Source organism: Piliocolobus tephrosceles, chromosome 1 (genome assembly GCF_002776525.5).
Source record: "Piliocolobus tephrosceles isolate RC106 chromosome 1, ASM277652v3, whole genome shotgun sequence".
NCBI classification, from domain to species: domain Eukaryota; kingdom Metazoa; phylum Chordata; class Mammalia; order Primates; family Cercopithecidae; genus Piliocolobus; species Piliocolobus tephrosceles.
Window position 1 is genome coordinate 200,799,530 of NC_045434.1, and position 23,396 is coordinate 200,822,925.

The window sequence follows — 23,396 nt, forward strand, 5'->3', positions numbered from 1 at the left end:
CAGCTTTGTGTAACCAGCCCTTCCCAGATGTGTTTGTCTCCCTCGCGCGTATTCCCATCCCAGAGTTTCTGTGGCCGGGAAAGGACATTATCATGAATAAAGCAGACACGGGGCGCTTCAGGACGAGGACCCCTTGCTCTGATTTCTAGCTCTGCTGTCCACAGGCCTATCTCAGCCATGGGCTTGGCCCTGTCTGCCCTTTCCTCTCCTTCCATACAGCAGATGAGGAAAGCCTGGCCTGGGGGCAGGGGGAGCCGACCTCCTTGGCCACAGCTGCGGGGCCGCTGTTCCAGCCTGTTTTTTCCTGTTGCCGATGCCCACGGGAGCAAGCGCTGAGTGGAGTCACTGAGGCCTGGCTCTCTGGCTGTGTTGCGCAAGGCCCCGGAGCCAGAGCTCTGGCCCCTACTTGCCGCTGAGGCCCCACCCCCAACCCCTCCGGGATGCTCCTCAGTGACCATGGGCAGCCTCTCGTTGCCCTGGAGATGGGCTTCCCAGCAGGAAAGTCCCAGGCATCATCAGTGGGACCGGGTGGTACGGAGTTCCTTCCAGGTGTGGAGTCTTAGGTTCTAATCCTGTGACTATGGGCAAGTCAGCTCTCTGAGCCTCAGCCTCCTCACTTATAAACCCCGTTAATTAATTAACTAATTAATTATTCTTAGAGATAGGGTCTCACTCTGTTGTCCAGACTGGTGCAGTCATAGCTCACTGCAGCCTCAAACTCCCGGCTCAATCAGTCCTCCTGCCTCAGCCTCCTAAGTAGCTGGGACTACAGGTGTGCACCACCGCAACAGGCTGATTTTTAATTTTTTTGTAGAGACAGGGTCTCACTATGTTGTCCAGGCTGGTCTTGAACGCCTGGCCTCAAGTAATCCTCCTGCCTCAGTCTTCATTAATTAATTCAACAGTTTTTTTTTTTTTTTTAGATGGATTTTCGCTTTTGTTGCCCAGGCTGGAGTGCAATGGCATGATCTTGGCTGACTGCAACCTCCGCCTCCTGGGTTCAAGTGATTCTCCTGCCTCAGCCTCCCAAGTAGCTGGGATTACAGGCACCTGCCACCACACCAGGCTAAGTTATGTATTTTTAATAGTGAGGGGGTTTCACCATGTTGACCAGGCTGGTCTCGAACTCCTGACCTCTGGTGATCCGCCCGCCTTGGCCTCCCAAAGTGCTGAGATTATAGGTGTGAGCCTCCTACCGTGCCCAGCTGAAAGGTGACATTTGAACAAAAACTGGAAGAAGAGGAGCGAGTGATGGAATATGTGGGGACAGTGTCCCAGGCAGGGGGCTTCGTGTGTTTGAGGACTGTTGAGGGGATGCATGTGGCTATTTTAGAAGGCAGGGAGTTGGGTGAGCACAGTAGCAAAAGAGATTGGAGTGGGGCGTGTGTGTGTGTGTGTGTGTATGTTTATGTGGGTGTGTGTGTAGACAGATTACATAGAACCTGGTTGGCCATGATAAGGGCTTTTCCTTTCATCCTTTGGTGAGTCAGGAGTCATGGGAAGTCCTAACCTGACAGGTTCAGGAAATGGCCATGGTTGTTAGTGGTGTCTCATGGTAACATAACTTTGTGGAACATTCCGCCCATCCCTCCATAGTCCTGGCACTGTGCAAGGGGCATGCATGAAATCTGTGGGCAGTGACCCAGGAGGGTATGGGCAGGCCCAACCAGGTTGGTGTGCCTTTGAAGCCCCACAGACATGCCAGGGCAGCAGGGCAGCTGGGAGCTGGAGAACCTGAGAACCAAGCCAGGCTGCTTGCAGGAGGCTGGCACGTGAATGCTGCAGGTGCTGCCGGCAGCCGAGGTGCCTGGCGGATAGTGTTCAACCCCCAGGGAACTTCTTGCTGGGCAGCCCAGGCAGAAGCTGTTCCCGCTTGGGCCACCCCCACTGCCTTGGCCACACCTGGCACATGGGTGAGGCAAGGGCATTTCCCAGTGGCTTCCTGGTTCCCTGTAAGTTGGCAGGCAGCTCATTCAGCCACCAGGGGAGACCCGGTCTTGGGTTGTCTGTGGCGGATGGAGGAGAGTGCAGGGACTCTGGGAGGACAGGGGAGACTTGGCCTCTGTGACTAGCACCGGGTCAGCAGCACAACTGAAGGACGGCGCTTTTAAATGGAAAAGCCCACTCGTGCCACCCTCTGACTCCTCTGCCACTCACACACGTGTCCCGCTGCACCAGGCTTCTTCTGCCCCGCAAACGTGCCCTGCCCTCTCTGGCCCTGGCCTCAGCGTGTGCCCTCCCCTTCACCTGGTCCACACTTCCCCTCCTCCACTTTACTTAGGTGAAGTAATCTCCCAGGCCCCCGTTGAGTTAGTATTTCTTCTGGAAATCTTCCCCGGCCTCCCAGCCACCTCCCTATGTGAGGGGACCCTCCCCTGGTCTCTGCCAGCCCCCGTCCTTCCCTTTCAGCACTGTCCTCGCATGGTGTTGCCAGCATGTGGTTCTGTGGCCTGTGTCCCCCAGGAACATGGAGTTCTGTGTCTGTCCATTTCACATTCTGTCCCCCGGGCCCAGCACATAGTAGGTACCCAGTAAGTCGAGGTTGAAGTGACTTGAATTGAACCAAATGGGACGGATCTGATCGATTCTACCTTTTTTTTACCGATGAGAAAGCTGAAGCCCCCCATCTAGAATGTGGCCAGGGTGGCCTGGACTTGGGGGTGTCTGACAGCACAGCCTGCTCTGCCCCCCTGGCTGGAGGTCAAGTGTTCTCGCCAGTCCCCCGCCCGGTCAGTACGAGACCAGGTTGGGTGCCCACCCCTAGTGATGTCATAGGAGCCTCCAAGGCGGAGACCACATGGCGCCTGCCTGGAGAAGGGCCAGGCAGATTCAGAGCTTGGGACTATGCCTCTCAAAGAGGTCACTGCCTCACACTTGCCTCTCCCAGTAGCCCCAGGAAGGAGCAAAGCAGAGACTTTTTTTGCTTCCATTTTATTTATTTTTATTTTATTTTATTTTATTTATTTATTTTTTGAGATGGAATTTCGCTCTTGTTGCCCAGGCTAGAGTGCAGTGGTATGATCTCGGCTCACTGCAATCTCCGTCTCCTTGGTTCAAGTGATTCTCCTGCCTCAGCCTCCAGAGTAGCTGGGATTACAGGCATGTGCCACCACGCCCAGATAATTTTTGTAATTTAGTAAAGATGGGGTTTCACCATGTTGGCCAGGCTAGTCTTGAACTCCTGGCCTCAGGTGATCCGACTGCCTCTGCCTCCCAAAGTTCTAGGACTACAGGTGTGAGCCACCATGCCCGGCCTTTTGCTCCCATTTCATAGCAGAGAGAACTAAGTCTGGGAGGGATTGTTATGCAAAGACAGGGGGTATCTTAGAATGGATTTCAGGGCTCCTGTGACCTAGTCCCCTCCTTCCCTTTGGATGAAGTGTTATGGCCTCTGTTATATTAATGGGAACTGAGGACTAGAGGTAATTCTGGCACTTTCAAGCTGTGTAATCTCAGGTAGGTCTCCTTCTGAAGTTCGCTTTCTTCTGTCAGGTGGGTTAATTTCCACCTCAGGGCTATTGGGCAGGTTCATTTATCTGGTTTGTCCCTGAGTCCGCAGATTTATTAGTACCTACTGTGTGTTTTCTGTTGTGGGGTTGCAGCAATGCTCAAAACAGACCAAAGTCACTGCCTTCTGCATGTTGTTCACATGGACTGAGATGGTGGGTGTGGATGCCCAGTGCATACAGTAGGGACTCACTAAAGTTAGCTAAAAGATAAAGGAGGCAGGGGCTTGTCCAAGGCAACATGGTGAGTGTGGGGCTGAGCTGGGACGAGAAACTCCAGACCCCAGCTTCCCGCCCTCTGGGCCTCCTCTGAAGGCCCTGACCTGCCCCAGCGCTCCGAAAAGCCCTAGATGGAATGCAGCTTTTCCAGGTTGCAGGCCTTGATATGAGCTTACAGAGGGCAGGGGTCAGAGGTCAGAAGCAGGGCGCTGCTGGGAGCTGTGCCTCTGAGCTAGCCAAATACAGAAGCATGAACCCAGCAGGGGGGAGTCCTGGTTTCAGACTCCATTCCCATTGCCTTTGCTGTGTGACCTGGGGCAGGCAACTGTACCTCTCTGAGCCTGGTTTCCTTATCTATCAAATGAGGATGCCTCCAGTGTCTCCCCTGTGAGGCTGTGGTGGATCTGAGTGACGTAAGCCTTGTGAAGACCTTAGCTCAGCCCCTGGCACAAAGAAGCCCTGGATGCATGTTGGACCCTCTCCTTTTTTGGGGGGCTCCATATTCCTCCTGGCTGACTGGCTGGTTCCTGCCACCTTGGGGGCCTCCGTGTGAGAAGCTGGCAGGCCTCCCGAGTGGCACGGGCAGCACAGGCGTGCCAGAGGAGGCTGTGGACACCTCCCTTCCGGCCCGGCGCCCCTCTCAGACTGCCAGGGGATTAAAGGCCTTTTGGCCTTTGTGTCGGGTTCTCCCGCCCCTGGCAGTTTGTACAGCAAAGTGCTGCCCCAACAGATTCCTTCCCCTGTGCTGTCTGTCGCCTGTGGACAGGGCACTGGGTGGCCTGGGGGTGGGGCAGGGCACCTTGATCCTGTATCTGGGGCCCGGGTTGCAGCTGAGTAGGGGAAGCACTTGTTTTGGGGTTACCTAGGAGCCTGCATCCTGGCAGAGGGGGACGGGGACCTTGTCTGGGTTCAGATCCCTCCCCAGAAATTTGGGGACCATGGGTCACACTGTCTGCTGGTTCCTCGGCAGGAAGCAGGGGAAGGGGCACTGAGGCAGAGCCCGTGGTGACTGTGGCAGGGAGGCAGGTGGGCAGGCAGTAGCTCTTTTGTCTCCCCGCCCCCGCACTGTCTCTGGATTTTGATGGGGTGAGCTCACTCCATCCCCACATGCCTGGAGCCTGGCCCTGGGCAGCTGCAGCCGCCCTGGGGACCATGCAGTGCTCAGACCTTCCTGCCTAGCTGTGGGGGCAGTGGGGGCTCAGTCCCAGGCCTGGGCTACAAGCAGGGTGGGGTGGGCTGGCTGCCGAAAGCATGTGAGGAATGTCACTGGAGAAGCCCAAAGCCTGGGTTGGTCCCAGAGTCAGCCTCTGAGCAGGCAGACAACTTTGAGCCCTGGGACCCAATTCTATTGCCCACACCTTGCTAAAGTCCCGCCCGCTCAGCCAGGCTCCTCCCTTCATCCCAGATCTGGAGGTGATCCCAGGCCTGAGCCCACACCTCACTCCCCATGCATCACCCCTCAACTACACCTACCCCTCACCCCTACCCTGCACCCCCTGCATGGTGCGAACCCTAATGCTTATTAAGCACTTACTGTATAAGTAATTCTAGTACTTATTAAGGACTTATTGTATAAGTAAACACCTCACTAAGTGCCTTACCTGCTTGATCCCATTTATCCAGACAATCCTCTCTGAGCCTCAGTTTCTTCATCCAGAAAATGGAAATAATAATAACACAAGCTCACAGTTCCTTGACCGAAAGCCTCGGAGTCAGATGTGTTTTGGAATTCAGAATTTTTCAAGTTTGAGGAAGGTGACATAGAGCATGTGCCCAGCCGGGATGTGACATCCCCACTGGAGTCTGGGGGTCACATCCCATGATCAAACAACAGTAATACTGCTGCAGTGAAACGCAGGACTCTTCCCGCTGAGTGGAGTGAACACACTCTGAATAGCTTCATGTCAGTTCAGGTCAGGGCTTGGCACCAAGTGAGCTTGCTATAAACTATTTTTTGAGAGTCTTGCTCTGTTGCCCAGGCTGGAGTGCAGTGGTGCGATCTCGGTTCACTGCAACCTCTGCCTCCCGGGTTCAAGTAACTCTCCTACCTCAGCCTCCCGAGTAGTTGGGACTATAGGCATGCACCACCACGCCGGGCTAATTTTTGTATTTTTAGTAGAGACGGGGTTTCGCCATGCTGGCCAGGCTGGTCTTGAACTCCTGGCCTCAAGTGATCTGTACCAGCTCTCCGTATCTGTACCTCCCCCACCTTCTCTCCGCTCTGTGCCCCGCTCTTGTGGTTTTCTCCTCAGTGCTGAGTCCTTTCCTAGCCAGCCTTGTCTGCCTCTTTATCCTCACCCAGGCCAGGAGAGGAGGATCCAGGCTGCATTCATTGTCCCCAAGGACACAACTTGGACCTGGAGTTCCATGTGACCCTCGTTCTCACTGGGAGGGCCTGGACATAGCCCACCTCTGGGATTAGGTGCCTCCCAGAAGCCTTTGCCTACAGTCCCGCCTGTGTTCCAGGAATGCCTGCCCACTGGGGGCCGCCCTGCCTGCATCCCAGCCCTAAGCAATTGTTCTCAGCCTGTTAGAACAGTTCTCTGGCCTGGGCCCGGTTGAGTCAGCTGCCTGCACCCCCCAACCAGGAACTGGATGGTCTGGAAAATCCCCCTCTCTGCTTAGCTCCTTCCTTTCTGGCTGAGGTCTGCCCCCTAGACCCCTCCTCTCCAGCTCCCCGTCTGGCTCCAACACATGTCTGAAGTGCTGGGTTCCTCTGGGAGGAAGCCGGGCTCCCTCACAGCCGGAGACGGGCTGGAGGGCAGGAAACCTGGGTTCTATTTCTGCCTCTGACCTTGGAGCCGCTAATGGCCCTCCTTGGGACCTGAGGCACATGCTGCATGGCCCCGGGCTACTGCCAGCTCAGGCATCCCATGGGGCTGTCCTGAGAGCTGGTCGGGTTGGGGATAGGGCCTGGCCAACCCTGGGCTCCCTGGTATTGCTGTCAGCTTAGGCCTCATGGTCAGCCCAGAGGTCCAGCCCTGCCTCATTTCCTGGTGAGCAGAAGGCTTGGGGTGGGATGCCAGCTCCTCACCTGTGATCTGGGCAGATCCGTCTCCCGGGACTCACTGGGAAAGGGGAGCATTCATACCTCCTCAGCCACCTCCAAGGGTCACTGTCAACTCAGGTGATACTAGGCCGAGGAAATGCATTACGAAGTGACGTGCAGTGTGGCAGAGAGGCTTTGCAACAGTGACTCCCAGTGATCTCGTATCTGCCTCATTGCACACCCCTGGTCACAGAGGTGGTATAGCACAGTGGCGGCTGCTTAGATATTGGAGCCCGACCGCCAGGGTTCAAATCTCAGCCCTGCCACATGCCAGTTTCAACAGGTAACCTTTCTCTGCTCTCTTTGCCCCCCTTCTCAGTGGAACCCCGTAAGACCTATAACCTGGTTTAGAAGTGCCTGGTGCCTAGTAAGTGCTCGATATATGTTAGCTGTTATTATTCCTCAAGCAGATCCTGGACTTTCCCATTCTGGGTCCAAGGTCCTTGTATGGTCAAGTCTCAAGTTCCTTTTGGCTCTTTCTGGGAGCTTCTTTCCTGTCTGGTTCCCTCTCCTCTCGCAGATGTGAAATACAGCTGCTGGAGCCTTTTGATCTCCAGCTTTTTACAGATGAAGCCTCTGCTCTTGCTGACTTATTCCTTGCTATGGGCCCTGATCTGACCCTGGATCCTCAGACCCTGGGGTGGGGGCTGCAAGCAAGAGCAGACTGGTAGACGGAGGGGTCCGTGCTCTGGGGTCCTGTGGTGGAGTGTGGGGTACTTCTGTCCAAGTCCCGACGTGCTCTGGACTCTTTCCCCTCTCCCTGCAGATGTGTGTTCCTGGCTTTCTTTCCATGTTGAATCTCACTTTGCTATTTCCTGTCTGGTCCCAAAGCCACCCCTGCCACCACCCCATGACTAGCTCCCTGCTCCCTGGGAAAAGCTGTGGACCTTGCTCATCACTCACCACTAGGTTTTCCTTTCTAGACGGCAGTGTCTAGGAGATGCCAGGAGTCTCAGTGCTCTAGGCATGCCCTCCATAACCTTGGTTCCAATGGGAGGGGAATTGGCATTGACAGAGCCCCCCCCACCAGGTTGGGAGGACCCCTCAAATCTCCTCTATCCAGAGTCAGTGCCCCTGCACCAGCCCCAGCCTCATGCCCGTGTTGGGTCAGTCAGGCCTGCTCCAGCCAGTGGGAACACTGCCCTGTACCCTACCCAGGGAAGGAGGCAGAACCCCTGGCAGGGGCTGGTCTTATGGTTCTTAACCAGTGGCTGTGGGAATCCCCTGGACATGCAAAATTATAACCACCCTCCTGGGATGGAAGAACCTGACTCACTGTCTCTGAGAAGGAGCCCAGGAATCGGCATTTCTCACCAGCTCCCAGAGGTTCTAAAGCACACTCCTGAATGCACATCCCACTGCACAGCCTAGAAGTCCACAGGCCAGCACTCAGGAGGACAGGGATGGGCGCTTATGCACAGGGAGAGGGCAGGGAGAGGAGAAGGAACAGGAGGCAACATTTGCCGGTGGATTGGGGGGGCAAGGGCTTTAGGCCAAAGCAGGAATAAGATGTGGACAATGCAGACCACCAGGGTCTGAGAGCATCATAAACACAAAGATGAACAAATGGCACCCAGCTACTCCCCCATCCAGGGAACTCACAGCCTAGGACAGGAGATGCTTATAGATTGCCCAGAGGTAGGTAGTGCCTCCCCAAAGCAAGTCAGCTTCAAGGAGTGACTAGAATGCATAGGTGATGACATTTTTGTCCATTCATTGATTCATTGATTCATTCAAGTATTTATTGAGCACGGGGTGCAGAGAAGGTGGAGATGAATTCATCACAGCCCTTGCCTTCAAGGTGCTTCCATTCCAATGGAGGTACAGACAATAATCTTGTGAGCCCAGGAGGGCCCAGAACCAGACTGGGGGTTGAGGTCACTGTGAACAGCAAGGAGTTAGGACAAAGAGAGTTTCTCATCATCCTTATTGAGGCATAAATACAACAAAATATACCCATTTTCAGGGTGCAGTCAGTAATGAGATGTGTATGCCCAGTGAACCATCACCCTAGAAGGTTCTCTTGTGCCCCCTTCCCAGTCACCCCCAGCCTGCCCTTGGTCCCAAGTGACTACTGATCTTTCCGTCACTATGGATTAGACTTTCACCCCCAAGGGTTCATATAAATGGAATCGTATCATTTGTAGTCTTTTGTGTCTGGCTTCTATCAGATCCACGTGTATCAATCAGTCGTTTGTTCCTCCTTATTCCTGAGTAGGTGGAGGAGGTGGTATTTAAGCTGATTTCGGAGGATGCGTTGGAGTTCGCCTGAGAAACAAAGAGAGGAAGGGCATTCCAGCAGAGGGCCCGGCGTGAGAAATGCCAGAGGCGTGAGGGACATGGCCTGTGGGAGCTGTGGGGTTGGGGAGGGAAGGGGGCCTGGCTAGCTCTTTGTTTTTTTCTCCTCCTTGGCCTTTGCTCTGGCTTGGACCTCACTACCTTGTCTAGCCCTTGTGGGTTTGGTTTTCAAAAGCAAGACCATTTCCTTCTGGCTTAAGGCCAGAGCAGGGCCTGAGGCCCTCAGGCCAGGCCATTACCAGTCTGTGCATACTTGTGTTTGTGGAATCTGGGGTCCAGCCATCATGAATCTGCACACTTGTGGGCCACGGGGTTCCTGGGGTTCCCTTGGGCTCCCCTGGGTGTGTTTTCCTCTAAGTTATTTGGTAAAACTGCTTTGGAAACATCCGGATCTTGTCTAGGGGGAAGAGGCACTCACTGCCCGGCCCCACACCTGAGAAGGCAGGTGTTTAGGCCACTGGGACCCTTCTGCTCCAGCCCACATAGTGCAGGCCCCAAGGTAGAGCTTATCCTGGGCTCAGCAGCAGCCTGAGGTCACGTGGAGTTGACACCACGCCTGTCCCCATTCAGCCCAGATGCTGGGCTCTGCCTCCGCGCTGCTGGGCGCAGGGATGAGCCTGTCAGTGTGGCTGCATGTGCCAAAGCTAATTCTCCAACACAGTGGAATGTGTTGCCTGCAGCCTGGAGACGGGCAGGCCAGAGGGAGGCAGGAAGAGGAGCCAAACGGCCTGGGGAGGAGCTGCCTGGGGAGGCAACAGCTTTGAGCAGCTCGCCCTCGACTTCTGCCTGTGTCCCCACCCATGCTGACCCTGGCCATCCTTCCACCTGCCTGTGCCCCCCATCTGCGCTGGCTGAGGTCACCCCTTTACCCGCCCGCATCTCCCCATCCGCTCACTCGTGTCCTGGGTATCCCTTGCCTTCTCCCAAGGAAAAGGAGTCTTCACTTGCTAAAGTGATTTACATTTTATTGTCTGCTTTATTTGAGGATTCATTCAGAATTTACAGGGTTGGGCTCTGAAGCCTCCAGGGGCTAATGGGACTTGGGGAAACTGAGTCAAAAACGAGTTCAGCCCCAGCCTGGCTCACTGAGCCATACTAAATCAAATTTAACCACTAGGGGGCCTGGGGGCGGGACTCTGGGTCCCCCTGGAAGTGAGGGGAAGGACTGTGGGGCTCAGTGGGAGCTGCACAGAGTGACTCAATCGGCTCTGTCGTTCACTTACAGGTGACCCACGGGCTGAGCGCGTACGATGGCTTATCTCTGCCTGAGGACACGGAGACTGTCACAGGAAGCCAAATGCGCTGGACACATTCATACCTTTCTGATGATGAGGACATGCTGGCTGACAGCACCTCTGGAGGTGAGCCGAGGATCCGAGGCTGGGAGCGGAGGGGTGGGGGGTGAGACCGTGCTTCTTCCCACTGGTCCTTAAAGAGGCCCCATGAAGTTCCACAAGGTGGTTCCTCAAGAGATGGGCTGTGTGTGTCCTGAGCCCTGGTCCCCATGACCCCAGCATCCTCCACTTACAACCTGTGTGGCCCTGGGCTGGTCATCATTCTGCAGCCTGGGACAGGCAGGTGGCTGGCAATGCAGCATGCGGGACGATCACGCATCCTGTACCCCACCTCCTTGTTCACCTGGAGGCTAGTCTGATCTGCCCGTTCCCACCCCAGCCACTGGACAGATAATTTGAGTCCCTGGAGTTTGGGGCGTCAGCCCACATCTTCTCTCTCTCTCTCTCTTTTATTTTTTTTGTTTTGTTTTGTTTTTTGAGATGGAGTCTCACTCTGCCGCCCAGGCTGGAGTGTAGTGGTGCAATCTCAGCTCACTGCAGCCTTTGCCTCCCGGGTTCAAGCAATTCTACGTCAGCCTCCTGAGTAGGTGGGACTACAGGCGGGTGGCACCACACCCGGCTAGTTTTTGTATTTTTAGTAGAGACGGGGTTTCACCATGTTGGCCAGGCTGGTCTTGAACTCCTGACCTCAAGTGATCCACCTGCCTCGGCCTCCCAAAGTGCTGTGATTACAGGCTTGAGCCATCAAGCCCAGCTGGCCCACACCCTCTGTGATGGAGGCTTCCAAGCCGACTTTCACAGGCCCCTCCCTAGGCAAGGGGGAGGAGGGTGACCGACCATTCTGTGTTTCCTCAACCCTGCCCCACTGTATGCTAGGTGCCCAGAACAGTGCCTGACACCCAGTAGGTACTCAACAAATATTTGTTGTTGCTGATTACGTCTCTTTTTTGCTTATAGACGACCTGGGCAGTGGGGACCTGGGCAGCGGGGACTTCCAGATGGGTAAGTTGCTGCGGGCCTCCTGCAGGTCTCCCTCCTGCCCCCCAGGGAAGCCCCAGAGCCAGTCTCCTGGGCTGAGGGCCTCGAGGGCTCCTTGGGCCTGCCCTGGGGTACAAAGCAAGGAGAAGTGGGGGTGATCTCTTAACCTGCAGAGTGACAGTTGTGCAGACTGATTGGGAGGTCCCTGTAAGGCTGGTGTGGCCAGGTCCTGTGCTTGCCCATGCCACAGGCACAGGCATCAGGACAATGGGCAGGTAAAGCCCAGTTCTGCTGGGGACTGAGAGCCAGTCAGCTGTTCCACATTCAAAGCAATGTTCTCACCTCCCAGGGCAGCTCAACTGTTGAGTCCTTCCCCAGAGCTCTCCTGGTGGCACAGAGCTGGGGGTCCCAGGCAAAGACAAGCAGAACGAGGGGCTCTGTGGAATCGGGCATTCAGGCATCCAGCAGGGCAGGCAGGGCTCAGAGCGAGCCTGACCCGAGGCTTGGGAGAGAACCTTGCCTCCTAAGTGCTGGCCTGTGGACTTCTAGGCTGTGCCCATGGGATGTGCCTTCAGGAGTGTGCTTTAGAACTTCCAGGAGCTCGTGAGAAATGCAGATTCCTGGGCTGCTTCTCAGTGACAGCGAGTCACCTGCTGGGAAGCAAAGGTTCCCAGCTTAGGGAGGCAAGGCTGGGCTCTCGGAGGGAGGAGAGTCAGCCCCCACCCTGGTCAGACTGGCCCAGCACTGGGATGGGGGCTCATAGTCCCCGCTTCCTTCCGCTCTGGGATGCTGGGTGGAGAAGGACCTACCCCAGGACAAGGCCCCGTGGCTCTTTACGGTTCCTACTGCTCTCTCTGGGAGGCAGCTCCTGGGACAGTCTATGACCAGGGCCAAGGATGGAGCAAGTGCTTAGGTCACACCAACCACTGGGCCGCCCCGTGGCATCCAGGACTGCCTTCAGCCTAGGTAGCCCTTGGCCAAATCTGGCCTGGGCCTACTTCAGGGGTGGAGTCACCTCCCTTTAGCTGACATATCAGGGGCCTTCAAATACCAGTGGGTGGCCTCCTAACTGGGTCAGTGTAGACAGGAGGGTGGGTCCCTGGGTAACCTGGTCCTGACCGTGACCTCCCAGAGCCTGGACTTGGGCTCCGCCTGAAGGTTTTCCACGTGTAGATCTCCACGAGGCTGCAGGATGCCTGGGAACTGGGCGGGGCTTGGGAGAGGGAGTGTCAGGTGGGCTCCAGGCACACAAACCATGTCCCATCCTGCAATGGCCTATGCTAATGTGTCCCTGGAGCTGCCTCTGGTCAAGCCGGGCTTGCCTCCGAGTCCACCCTGTCCATTCATGAACCATCTCCAGCCCCTCTCCCAGCTGAGCAGTCCTGGCCAGCCCACCTGCCCTCCCTAAGAAGCAGCTGTGAGGGCAGGCGAGGCCAGAGGGGAAGAGGTGGGGAACAGGGCACAACAGCTGGAGGGGCCCAAGACCAGGGTAGGTGCCTTTTCTCACAAGTGGAAACAGATGGGGCCTCAGACCCTCCAGGCCCAAACCCTGGCTCCTGCCAGCTGCCCTTGGGGCAGGTCCAGGCAGCTGGGTAGAATGCCAGTCAGGGAGGCAGCAGGTATGACTCCCTGATCCCGGGGTCCCAGGGTGCCCGCTCAGCCTTGACCAAGGGCAGCGCCCCCACTGCGCCCATGAGCCAGGGCCATCCTGACCATCATGGGGCCATGCCTAGGCTCTGGCCCAGTCCCAGACCCTGGACTCCAGCCCTTGAGATGGCTCTTCCCCTCCTCCCCCTGGGCATGGCTGTGGCTCTCTGGCTCAGCTCCAGCCCCCTGTGTGTCAACACCCATCCCTGATAGCCTCCCCTCCCTAGGGCCCCTTCCCACCTCTCCTCCCCCAGCTTCTTTCCATCTTCTGACCTGTCTCTTTCTGTCTTCCCCCATGCCCGTGTGTCCTGCTCTGACCCTTGTCTGCATGTCTGTGTGTGTCCCCTGTGCACCCTGTCCTGGGCCCTCTTCCCCACTCCCTGGGTGTGTGTCTCTGCGCCTCCTCCCTCTGCCTCATCCTGTTCTTCTCCCTCTCTCTGGCTCACCACCTCTGCCTCTGTCGCCCCGGCTTTCCCTCTCTCCCCCTGCCTGTTCTTTTCTTTTTTTTCCCGCTGCCTTTTTCTTCACCTTTGTCTTGCCTTTTCTCTCTCATTCTCCCCGCCCTCACTTTCTGTGTCTCTGTCTCTGTCTTTCTGTCTCTTTGTGTCTCCCTCTCTCTTTCATTGTCTGTGCCTCTCTCTCTGCTTCTCTCCATCTCGTCTCCCTTGCTGTCAATGTCCCTTCTTGCCTCCTTCTCTGTCTCTACTCTGCAGGCTCAGGGCCGCCCCTGGGCCGTTCGCCCGTGGCTGGCATGATGGTCTCCGAGCCTGATGAGGAGTCCCCTCTCAGTAAGTGACCCAGGCCTGGGCCAGGTGGGAGTGCTTCTGGCCCCTCTGCCTCCCTCCCTATCCTCTCTCCCCACTCTTCCTTTTCTCTCCTTTCTCCCTGTTCTCTTCCTCCCCAACCTGCACTTTGCTACGAGTCACACAAGAGGCTCAGAGGCACCTCCCTGCGGAGTCCAGAGGCCAGGCCAGCCACTGCCCCTGCCCAGGACACAGCCAGGCCCACCCTGGGCCCACAGATCTAAATGCAGTGGACTGGGACCCTGGCGTTCTTCCCCATGGGGTGTTGGTCGGGCAGAGTTGGGTGCAACAGCCCTGCAGGGAACCAGGCCCTGCATTCCAGAGGCCACTTGTGTCTACCCCGGCACAGGCCAATCCTGGGCCCACCCGAGGGATCCACAGGGACCCAGGACTGGAGTTCAGGGGCCTGGGTGTGTTGCAGGAAGTTCTGTTGAGCAGGGATGGGAATCAGGAGTTGGTGAGTGGCCTCCTCCGGGGCCAGGGCTGGTCAGGTGTGCAGCTCCCACTTCCTCCCTGAGTGCAGAGCAGCTGTCTCCCTCTCCCAGCCTCTGGCTCCAAGGGAACTCACCAGATAGGGTAAGAGGAAGGAGAGGACTGGCCAGAGAGCAGCCCTATTCCAAGGCAGCCTCGCCCCTGCTGGCTGCACCAATGTCCTTGGCTCTGGAGGCTGGTTCTTTTTTTTTTTTTTTTTTTGGATGGAGTCTCACTCTGTCACCCAGGCTGGAAGGCAGTACAGTGGCACAGTCTCGGCTCACTGCAACCTCTGCCTCCCTGGTTCAAGCAATCCTCCTGCCTTGGCCTCCTGAGTAGCTGGGATTACAGGCACACACTACCACGCCTGGTTAATTTTTGTATTTTCACCATGTTGGCCTGGCTGGTCTCGAACTCCTGACCTCAAGTGATCTGCCCGCCTTGGTGTCCCAAAGTTCTGGGATTACAGGCGTGAGCCACCGTGCCCAGCCCGGGGGCTGGTTCTTGAAACAGAAGTGGCCTCACCTTCTGCCCCAATGCTCAGGCACCAGCTGCAGGGTGGGAGATGGAGGGTGTTCGCCTGGACCTGCCCTTGGTCTCGAAGAACGAAGAGGGGTGGGGTCAGGCTGGAGGGCCTGTGCCCTTCCCAGGCCCTAGTAGAAAGGGGCTTTGTGGAGCTCCAGCCCCCTTCCCCAGGAGCGGACACATTCCTGGGCAGAGGCCCGGCCTCCTCACCCGCTCTGGGCCATGGGGCTGAGGCCAGGGGCTTGGGTGGGGGGACTCTCAATGGGCCTCTGTGCTGGCTCACAAGGGGCCTCTGTAGCTGAGCCATGGCCCCCACACTCCAGCCCACAGAGCCCCGCCCACCCGGTACCCAGGAGCCCGGCCCAGCGGTTCAGGGCAGGCAGCGCCAGGGCTTTCTTCACCCGAGCCACAGAGCAAGAACGTCCTATGCACCTGTGGGCCTGACAGACAGAGTAAAGCGGGAGGAGGATGGGCCTGGCAGTAGCACAGACAGTGCCACTCCCTGCTCTGCCACCTACACACCGGATTTCAGATTTTTGGATTAGGGATGCTTAGCTTGTGTATGACTCATTTATCACTCTTATTCATTCATATTTATCACATACATGAATTCACAAACATTGTGAAACGTAATGAGTATAAAATGTCTCGTATATAGTAGGTGCTTAAGAAACGATAGATGTACTTTGGGAGGCCATAGCGAGAGGATTGCTTGAGCACAGGAGTTTGAGACCAGCCTGGACAGCATAGCAAGACCCCATCTCTATCAAAAGTCAAAAAATTAGACGGGCATGGTGGCATGCACCTGTAATCCCAGCTACTCAGGAGGCTGCAGTGGGAGGATAGCTTGAGCCTTGGAGGTTGAGGCTGCCGTGAGCTGTGATTGTGCTACCGTACTCCAGCCTGGGTGACAGAGCAAGACCCTGCCTAAAAAAACACAACAGATGCATGTGTATGTTCACACCAGTCTGAGATGAATTTGTTCAGCCATCACTTTTGAGGAACCCGCTGTGTGCCAGGCACTCGGCAAGCACTAGGGATGCAGGCGTGAATGAAATCCCAGGTTCCCCCTCATCAAGCTTAGAGTCTGGTGGTAGAGAGGATGATAGCAGCTTTGATTCTCAGGTGCTTTGCTGTGTGCCAGGCACTGCATCTGAGTATAACGGCCTGTTGCATGTGAACACAACATCATGCACTCCTCGCGGCCACGCAGGTGGTGCATGCAATCAATACCCCATTAGGAAACAGAAACTCAGAGCCGAGGTCAGTGCCTGAGGCGCGGCTGGCCTTAGAACGCACGATTGTTGCTGTGATGTGAAACCTGGTGGAATCTACGCAGTACACGGTGGAAGGTGCTCCGCCAGGGAAAGCAGGGTACTGTGAGAGCCCAGGGGAGCAGTCTCTACCCCAGCCAGGGCAGATCAGGAAGATCAGGAGACAATGGCTGAGCCAAGTCCTGAGGAATGACTAGGAACTGGCCAAGGAAGGCTGGCAGAGCCTTTCCCAGTCACACACAGGTAATCCCTGTGCCAGGCCAGCCCCCTCTGGGAGCCACCCCTTCTTGTGCAGCCTTCCTCTGAACTGCGGAGGTCTCCTCTTCTGCACTCGCATGTGGTTTCTGGATCAGGCCATTTCCCCTGTTAGTTAAAGCCCCTCAGTCAAGCTGGGGCCTTGACATTGACCCCTGAGCATGTATACCTACAGGCAGTGCTGGGCATAGCTATGGGCACACAGGTGTCAGCCTTAAGGGAGGCCTCCCGGGGCTTCCCCCCCAACTCTGTCTGAATGCTCCAACTGCCTAAGGCCACTACATGCCAGGCTGGGGCTCTCAAAATGATCCTCCTTTGATTTTCCACAGTTTATTTCCGAGCCCTGGTGAATTTCACTCGCTCCATCGAGTACAGCCCTCAGCTGGAGGACGCAGGCTCCAGAGAATTCCGAGAGGTGTCCGAGGCTGTGGTAGACACGGTGAGGTGAAGGGGGTTCGGGAAGCTCGTGGGTGTGTGGGGCAGGACCGAGGATGGGGTGAAGGCCTCTGGTGCTGATGGCACTGTGTCCCTCCCCAGCTGGAGTCGGAGTACTTGAAAATTCCCGGAGACCAGGTTGTCAGTGTGGTGTTCATCAAGTGAGAAGGGGCCCCCTGGGGATTGCTGGGGGACTTGAGCGGGTAACCTGGAGGGGGCTGATGAGGATGAGAAGGAAGCCTGGCACCGCAGAAAGGCTTATGGGATGAGTTGCTGTGGGTGGAAATTCAGGAATTGGTGGGAGGATCATTGGGACCTTTAGTTGCCCTTCTTTGGGTATAGGCTGTCCCGGAACAGGGCCTGAGCATCGGGGCAGGAGCCTCATGGAGTAGCTGAGAACACAGGCGTCTCTCTGACCCTCGTCTCCTGCCCATCTCCATCCCCAGGGAGCTGGATGGCTGGGTTTTTGTGGAGCTGGATGTGGGCTCGGAAGGGAATGCAGACGGGGCCCAGATTCAGGAGGTGCTGCTCAGGGTCATCTCCAGTGGCTCCATGGCCTCCTACATCACCTCTCCCCGGGGATTCCAATTCCGACGCCTGGGCACAGGTGAGCCTCTCCTGGTGTCTGGGGTTGCCTCCTCCAGACGCGTGGGGTCCCCTTTCAGTGTCTCCACCGTGGGCTCCCGACTTGGGCTTGCACACCACTAGAAACAGGGAGCTCAGTACCTCCTGAGTCTTCCCCATCGACCCTTATACAATCTGGGCTTGGTAGAGTGCAGACTGTTTCCTCTAGCACATACCCATTAGACCCAAGTTCTGCTCCTTCCTTCTAGACCTCTGCACATTGACAATAGGTAATCAGGCCTTTATTTATCCTGTAGGTACGAGTCCAAAACACATTAGTACTTAATAATAACCAGCAACTGTTTACTGAGCCCTGACTGCCTTTATTTCCGGCCTCCGGGTCAGTCTTCACAGCAATTCCTTTGAAGGAGATGTTATTCCTCCTGTTTCAGAGACGAGGGAACTGAGGCCCAGAAAGGAAAATCTGAATTTGTCCAGAATCAGATAGGCAGATAGTGAAAAGGCGAGGATTTCAAACAAACTCGGTGTCTATGACAGTCTTGCCAGAACCTGTGATGAGAGAAGCAGGAGAAACTGAGGCACAGAGAGACTAGGAAACTGGTCCAAACCACACAGCCGTTAGGTGCAGAATCCTGGCCTTTGTACTCTGGGTCAGTCCAGATTTCCTTCTACTGTGCCCTTGGTCTCCTGTTTTAACCTCCTGAGTTTTTTTTTTTTTTTTTCTCTAGACTGAACAGCCCTAGTTCATCTTTCACAGGCTGTGGTTCTCAGCCCTGTCTCCATCTCAGTTCCCTCTCTCTGGGAAGACCCTGACTCAGTGGAACTCAGAATGGAACAAACTCCATCCCCTAGCCCAATGAGGAAAAAATAGTGAAACCATCACCTCCCTTGTTCTGCACCTCAATTAAGCCAAGCGTGGTGGTGCACGCCTGTAGTCCTAGCTACTCAGGAAGCTGAGGCAGGAGGATCACTGGAGCCCAGGAGTTTGAGGCTGCAGTGAGCTAGGATCATGCCAGTGTACCCCAGCCTGGGTGACAGAGCAAAACCCTGCCTCTAAAACAAAACAAACAAACAAAAACCCTTAATTATTGCACCCCAAGATCAAGCTTGCTCTTCTGCATCATCAGGCCCAGGTCTAAAGACTGCTGGGGGTCCAGCCCTCCTCTCTCACTTTTCAATGAGTCCTCCTGGCTAGGGATGGTGGAATGGCCTGGCCCAGCCCTGCAGCCCTCAGCTCCCGGCTCCCAGGTGGAACAGCCACTGACCACATCTTCCTTTCCAGCACAGACCCCCCCACCCCCGCCGGCCGCTGTGGCGGTCGCAGTGACACCAGGTGAGAGTGTAAGCCAGGCCCAGGCCCAGCCAGGTTCCTAGAGAAGTTAAGGTTGGAGAGGAGGCCGGGTGTGGGGGCTTACGCCTGTAACCCCAGCACTTTGGGAGGCCAAGATGGGAGGATTGCTTGAGGCAAGGAGTTCCAGACCAGCTTGGGCAAGCAACATAGCAAGACCCTGTCTCTAAAAAAAATAAAAAAGAAGAGAAAAAGAAATTTTTTCTTAAAGGATGGGCCGGGCGTGGTGGCTCACACCTGTAATCCCAGCACTTTGGGAGGCCAAGGTGGGTGGATCACGAGGTTAGGAGATCAAGACCATCCTGGCTAACACGGTGAAACCCCGTCTCTACTAAAAATACAAAAAATTAGCCAGGCGTGGTGGCGGGCGCCTGTAGTCCCAGCTACTTGGGAGGCTGAGGCTGGAGAATGGCGTGAATCCGGGAGGCGGAGCTTGCAGTGAGCCAAGATCGCGCCACTGTACTCCAGCCCGGGCGACAGAGCGAGACTCCATTTCAAAAAAAAAAAGGGATGGAGGGGAAAGAAGAGTGTGGGCGAGATGTCTGACTGGGCACAGCCCAAGACAACTGGGCAGTCTCTTCTCCCCTCCTTCTTTGTCCTCACTGGGCCAGGCTGTGGCCTGCATGTGTGTGGTGTGGTGGTTGCATGCGTGTGGCATGTCAACTGCGTGTGGGGTCTGTGCTAGAGATGGGGGAGGCCACTGCCACTTGTCCCATGCCCCACGCGTGCTGTGGATGTGTCTAGTATGTGCTCCTTGCCCTCGCTGTGCCTGCCAGAAACCAAGCTGCCTGACAAAGAGTCCTGAAGCCTGCTCCAGCCATGCAGCACCTGTGCATTCCCTACAGCTTCCCGCACCTCCCTCCTGCTGCCTCTGACTCCAGTCTGCTTCCTTCCACCCGCAGTGCCCCAGTTCCCAAGAGCCTGCACGGAGGCTGAGTTTGCCTGCCACAGCTACAACGAGTGTGTGGCCCTGGAGTATCGCTGTGACCGGCGGCCTGACTGCAGGGACATGTCTGATGAGCTCAATTGCGGTGAGGGGATGTCCGAAGCCACAAGTGGTTTGGGCACTAGGGGAGGGCCAGGGTCCTACACCTGGGTCTTGGAGCCCATCAAGGACTATGAGGGTTTGGTGCAGGCAGAGGATAGGGGCATAGGAAGGGTGATGACAGAGCCAGGCAGGGGGCGGCAGAGAGTAGTGTTGGGGAGTGCAGGGTGGGCCTGGGGAGGGTTGGGGACAAGAAGCAGGTGAGGAGCCACCTGCTTCTGTCAAATGCCAAGCGGAATCTGTCCACAGAGGAACTGGTCCTGGGGATCAGCCCCACAGTCTCTCTCCCAGTGGAGACGACACCTTTACCGCCGCGGCCGGAGACAACCATCATGCGACAGCCACCAGTCACCCACGCTCCTCAGGCCCTGCTTCCCGGTTCCGTCAGGCCCCTGCCCTGTGGGCCCCAGGAGGCCGCATGCCGCAGTGGTCACTGCATTCCCGGAGACTACCTCTGCGACGGACAGGAGGACTGCGAGGACGGCAGCGATGAGCTAGACTGTGGTGCGCACTGGTGGGGTGCAGGTGAGTGCGGGGAGCGGGAAGCTGGCCCAGGAGGATGCTGCTGACCCCTGCCCTGTCTCCTAGGACCCCCGCCACCCTGTGAGCCCAATGAGTTCCCCTGTGGGAATGGACATTGTGCCCTCAAGCTGTGGCGCTGTGATGGTGATTTTGACTGTGAGGACCGAACTGACGAAGCCAACTGCCGTGAGTATCTGAGGGTCCAGCGGAGGCCCCCACCCTGCCCAGGCCGCTTGCTCCTGCCCCGCCTTCCACTCCTGCCCCGCCTTCCACTCCTGCCCCGCCTTCCACTCCTGCCCTGCCCCTACCCTGCCCCTCTGCTTTCCACCCTCCCCAGTCCCCTAAGCCTGTTTGTTTGCTCTCCCTGGCTGAGTGCGGAAGGCCCTGGAGACACACTCCAAGGTTTCTCTCTGACCAGTGCTGTAAGGCCTCTTGGCCCTGAGCTGGACTTTGGTGAAGCTGTGTAGTTAGCCCGCCTGTGGTTCGTGTCTCTTCATTTCTTTCCTTTATTTTTGTTACCATGAAGCTTCTCTTTGTTTTGTATGTGTGTCAGATGAATGACTAGGAGGGTTCTATGTGCCAAGGTCCTTGGTGATGGGTCCTTGGCTTATGTATGTGAGTCAGAGCCTTACCCATCTATCTGTCCAACTCCCCAGCCACCCATTCACCCACGTATGCACCCATTATCCATCCACCCAGCCCTTCATCCATCTCTCCACCCATCCATCTGTCATCCTTCTTCCCTCCCATCCGTCCTTCCAGCCTCCCACTGCCCCACCCTTATGGTATCCATCTTTCCAGTTCACGTTGTGGACATTGTGGGCGTCCTGATAGTTAAATAGGAGGGGGAGGCTGGAGAGGCAGAGACCACATCAGGTGGTATCCAGTATGTCCCGTCCCATGAGAAGCCTGATGCTTATTAGTGCGAGATTGAGGATAATCTTCAGGCCCTTCTCTGTGGTCCTGGGTGGTGTGTCTGGGCGCGTGTCCATGTTCCCGCCGTGAGCTTGTGCAGCTTCTCCTTGCCTTCCTTCCCCTGCCCACTCCACAGCAAGCCCTGGGGAGAGGCCGCATCATGCCACAGACCGGCAGAGTTTGAGAATGCCTTTCTGTGGCTCTAAGCTTGCCTGTCAGCATCAGCTCCTTGGGAGAGAGAAAGTAATTGGGGGCTTTAGTTGGAAGGCCCTTTCCAGGGACCTCTGCTGGGGAAGTCAAAGGAAGGACAGGTCCTTGTGGACAGCACAGAACCAGAGAATGTGACGGCTGAATGGCCTCATGGGCTCCTGAGAGTGCGGGGAACAGAAGCGCCTGAGCTGCCTCCACAGCTACCTCCTGGTCTCCTCTCGCACCTGCTCTGTGGATGCGCGGCTTCCGCTCCTGCATGGCTGTGACTTCTCTGTCTGTGTCTGTGTCTCTCTCAAGCTCCATCTCCCTGAGGAAGAATATTGGTCACCAGCCACTAGAGAGGCCTAGTGGGGCCCAGCCCTTGTCCCAGGGCACCTCAAGCCTCTGGCCACTCCATAGAGGGCCTGTCAGTGGGAGCACAGACTGTCGAGCCCCACAGGGGACCATGCTGTGCCAGGCACCTTGCCGGGCCTTTCTGGTAGAGAAGGGTGTGTGGGGCATTGCTGGCGCCCAGAGATGCCAGCCCCACTGGTTGTGCCTTCGACATGGATCTTGTCCATGTGTGCAAGATAGCGCTTCTGTGACTCTGAGTGTGGCTGGGTGACACTGTGGTTGTGACCGTGATGTGCCAGCCATAACTGGCATGGGGAATGCAGGTGGAGTGAGGGGTGGGGGCTGGGTAATGTGATGAGTGGTTCGATGACACCTGGTGGCCGCATCATGCTGGCTGTGAGGTGGACAGTGTTGTGCAGCAGGGACTAGGCATGGTGAGGGCCACTGTGGGTTATGTGGGCAAAATGAGAGAGTGACTCTGGGGATGCCCAGGGAGGATGGACAGGGGTGGGCTGTTGGGAACCACCTGGCTTTGTCCCCAGCCACCAAGCGCCCTGAAGAGGTGTGTGGGCCCACACAGTTCCGATGCGTCTCTACCAACGTGTGCATCCCAGCCAGCTTCCACTGTGATGAGGAGAGTGACTGTCCCGACCGGAGCGACGAGTTTGGCTGCAGTGAGCAGGGAGCTGGGATCGAGATGTGGGCCCTGGGCTGGGTTGTGGGGGCTTCTGTCCACAGCCTCAGCCTCCACTCTTCTCCCTCCTAGCCCCTCGGAGCGCTCCCTCCGCTCCTCCTTCCTTTGCCCTCACCCCTGCCCTGGTCTCCTCAGTGCCCCCCCAGGTGGTGACGCCTCCCCAGGAGTCCATCCAGGCTTCCCGGGGCCAGACAGTGACCTTCACCTGCGTGGCTATTGGCGTCCCCACCCCCATCATCAATTGGAGGCTCAACTGGGGCCACATCCCCTCTCATCCCAGGTGTGGCTCTGGGCCCAGGTGGTGGGGTGGGAATGGGGGACAGCTGGTGCAGAGCCCTAGGCCAGATCCTACCACTTGTCTTGGGGCCAACAGGGTGACAGTGACCAGCGAGGGGGGCCGTGGCACACTGATCATCCGTGACGTGAAGGAGTCAGACCAGGGTGCCTACACCTGTGAGGCCATGAATGCCCGGGGCATGGTGTTTGGCATTCCTGACGGTGTCCTTGAGCTCGTCCCACAGCGAGGTACTGCCAGGGAGGGCAGGTGTCACCGGGTGTGGGGGCAGAGCTGGGCTGCCCACCACAGCTGGCTGCAGCCCCCTCCCATGCCGCCCAGCAGGCCCCTGCCCTGATGGCCACTTCTACCTGGAGCACAGCGCCTCCTGCCTGCCCTGCTTCTGCTTTGGCATCACCAGCGTGTGCCAGAGCAGCCGCCGCTTCCGGGACCAGATCAGGCTGCGCTTTGACCAACCCGATGACTTCAAGGGTGCGTTGGCGGGCGGGTGAGCGCTGTGGGAGGTGGGAGGTGGGTACCAGGCTCCAGTGGGCACAGAGGATAGATGCAGACAGAGGGGGCCAGGTTTCGGGAAGGAATACGAGTCACTGAAGAAACACTGAGCCCTGTCAAAAAAGCATTTCGGGGGGAAAACCACCATGTTTAGGAAAAGCCAAATCCCCCCTTGCTACCTGCCTGCTTCAGGTTACGGAGA

The 23,396-nt window shown here is 56.8% G+C and overlaps 1 protein-coding gene across 1 annotated transcript in view; it reads left to right on the forward strand.

The window, feature by feature from the left end:
* The window catches only part of HSPG2 (heparan sulfate proteoglycan 2), a 104,349-nt gene that overhangs the window by 18,723 nt on the left and 62,230 nt on the right, over positions 1 to 23,396 (forward strand). The window contains exons 6-17 of the mRNA XM_026455926.2: positions 10,298 to 10,433; positions 11,325 to 11,369; positions 16,650 to 16,759; positions 16,858 to 16,916; positions 17,202 to 17,362; positions 19,591 to 19,719; positions 19,983 to 20,237; positions 20,322 to 20,441; positions 22,256 to 22,387; positions 22,543 to 22,687; positions 22,781 to 22,932; positions 23,024 to 23,173. Coding sequence (XP_026311711.1) covers positions 10,298 to 10,433; positions 11,325 to 11,369; positions 16,650 to 16,759; positions 16,858 to 16,916; positions 17,202 to 17,362; positions 19,591 to 19,719; positions 19,983 to 20,237; positions 20,322 to 20,441; positions 22,256 to 22,387; positions 22,543 to 22,687; positions 22,781 to 22,932; positions 23,024 to 23,173 — 1,594 coding nt within the window. The remainder of the gene's footprint in view (positions 1 to 10,297; positions 10,434 to 11,324; positions 11,370 to 16,649; positions 16,760 to 16,857; positions 16,917 to 17,201; positions 17,363 to 19,590; positions 19,720 to 19,982; positions 20,238 to 20,321; positions 20,442 to 22,255; positions 22,388 to 22,542; positions 22,688 to 22,780; positions 22,933 to 23,023; positions 23,174 to 23,396) is intronic.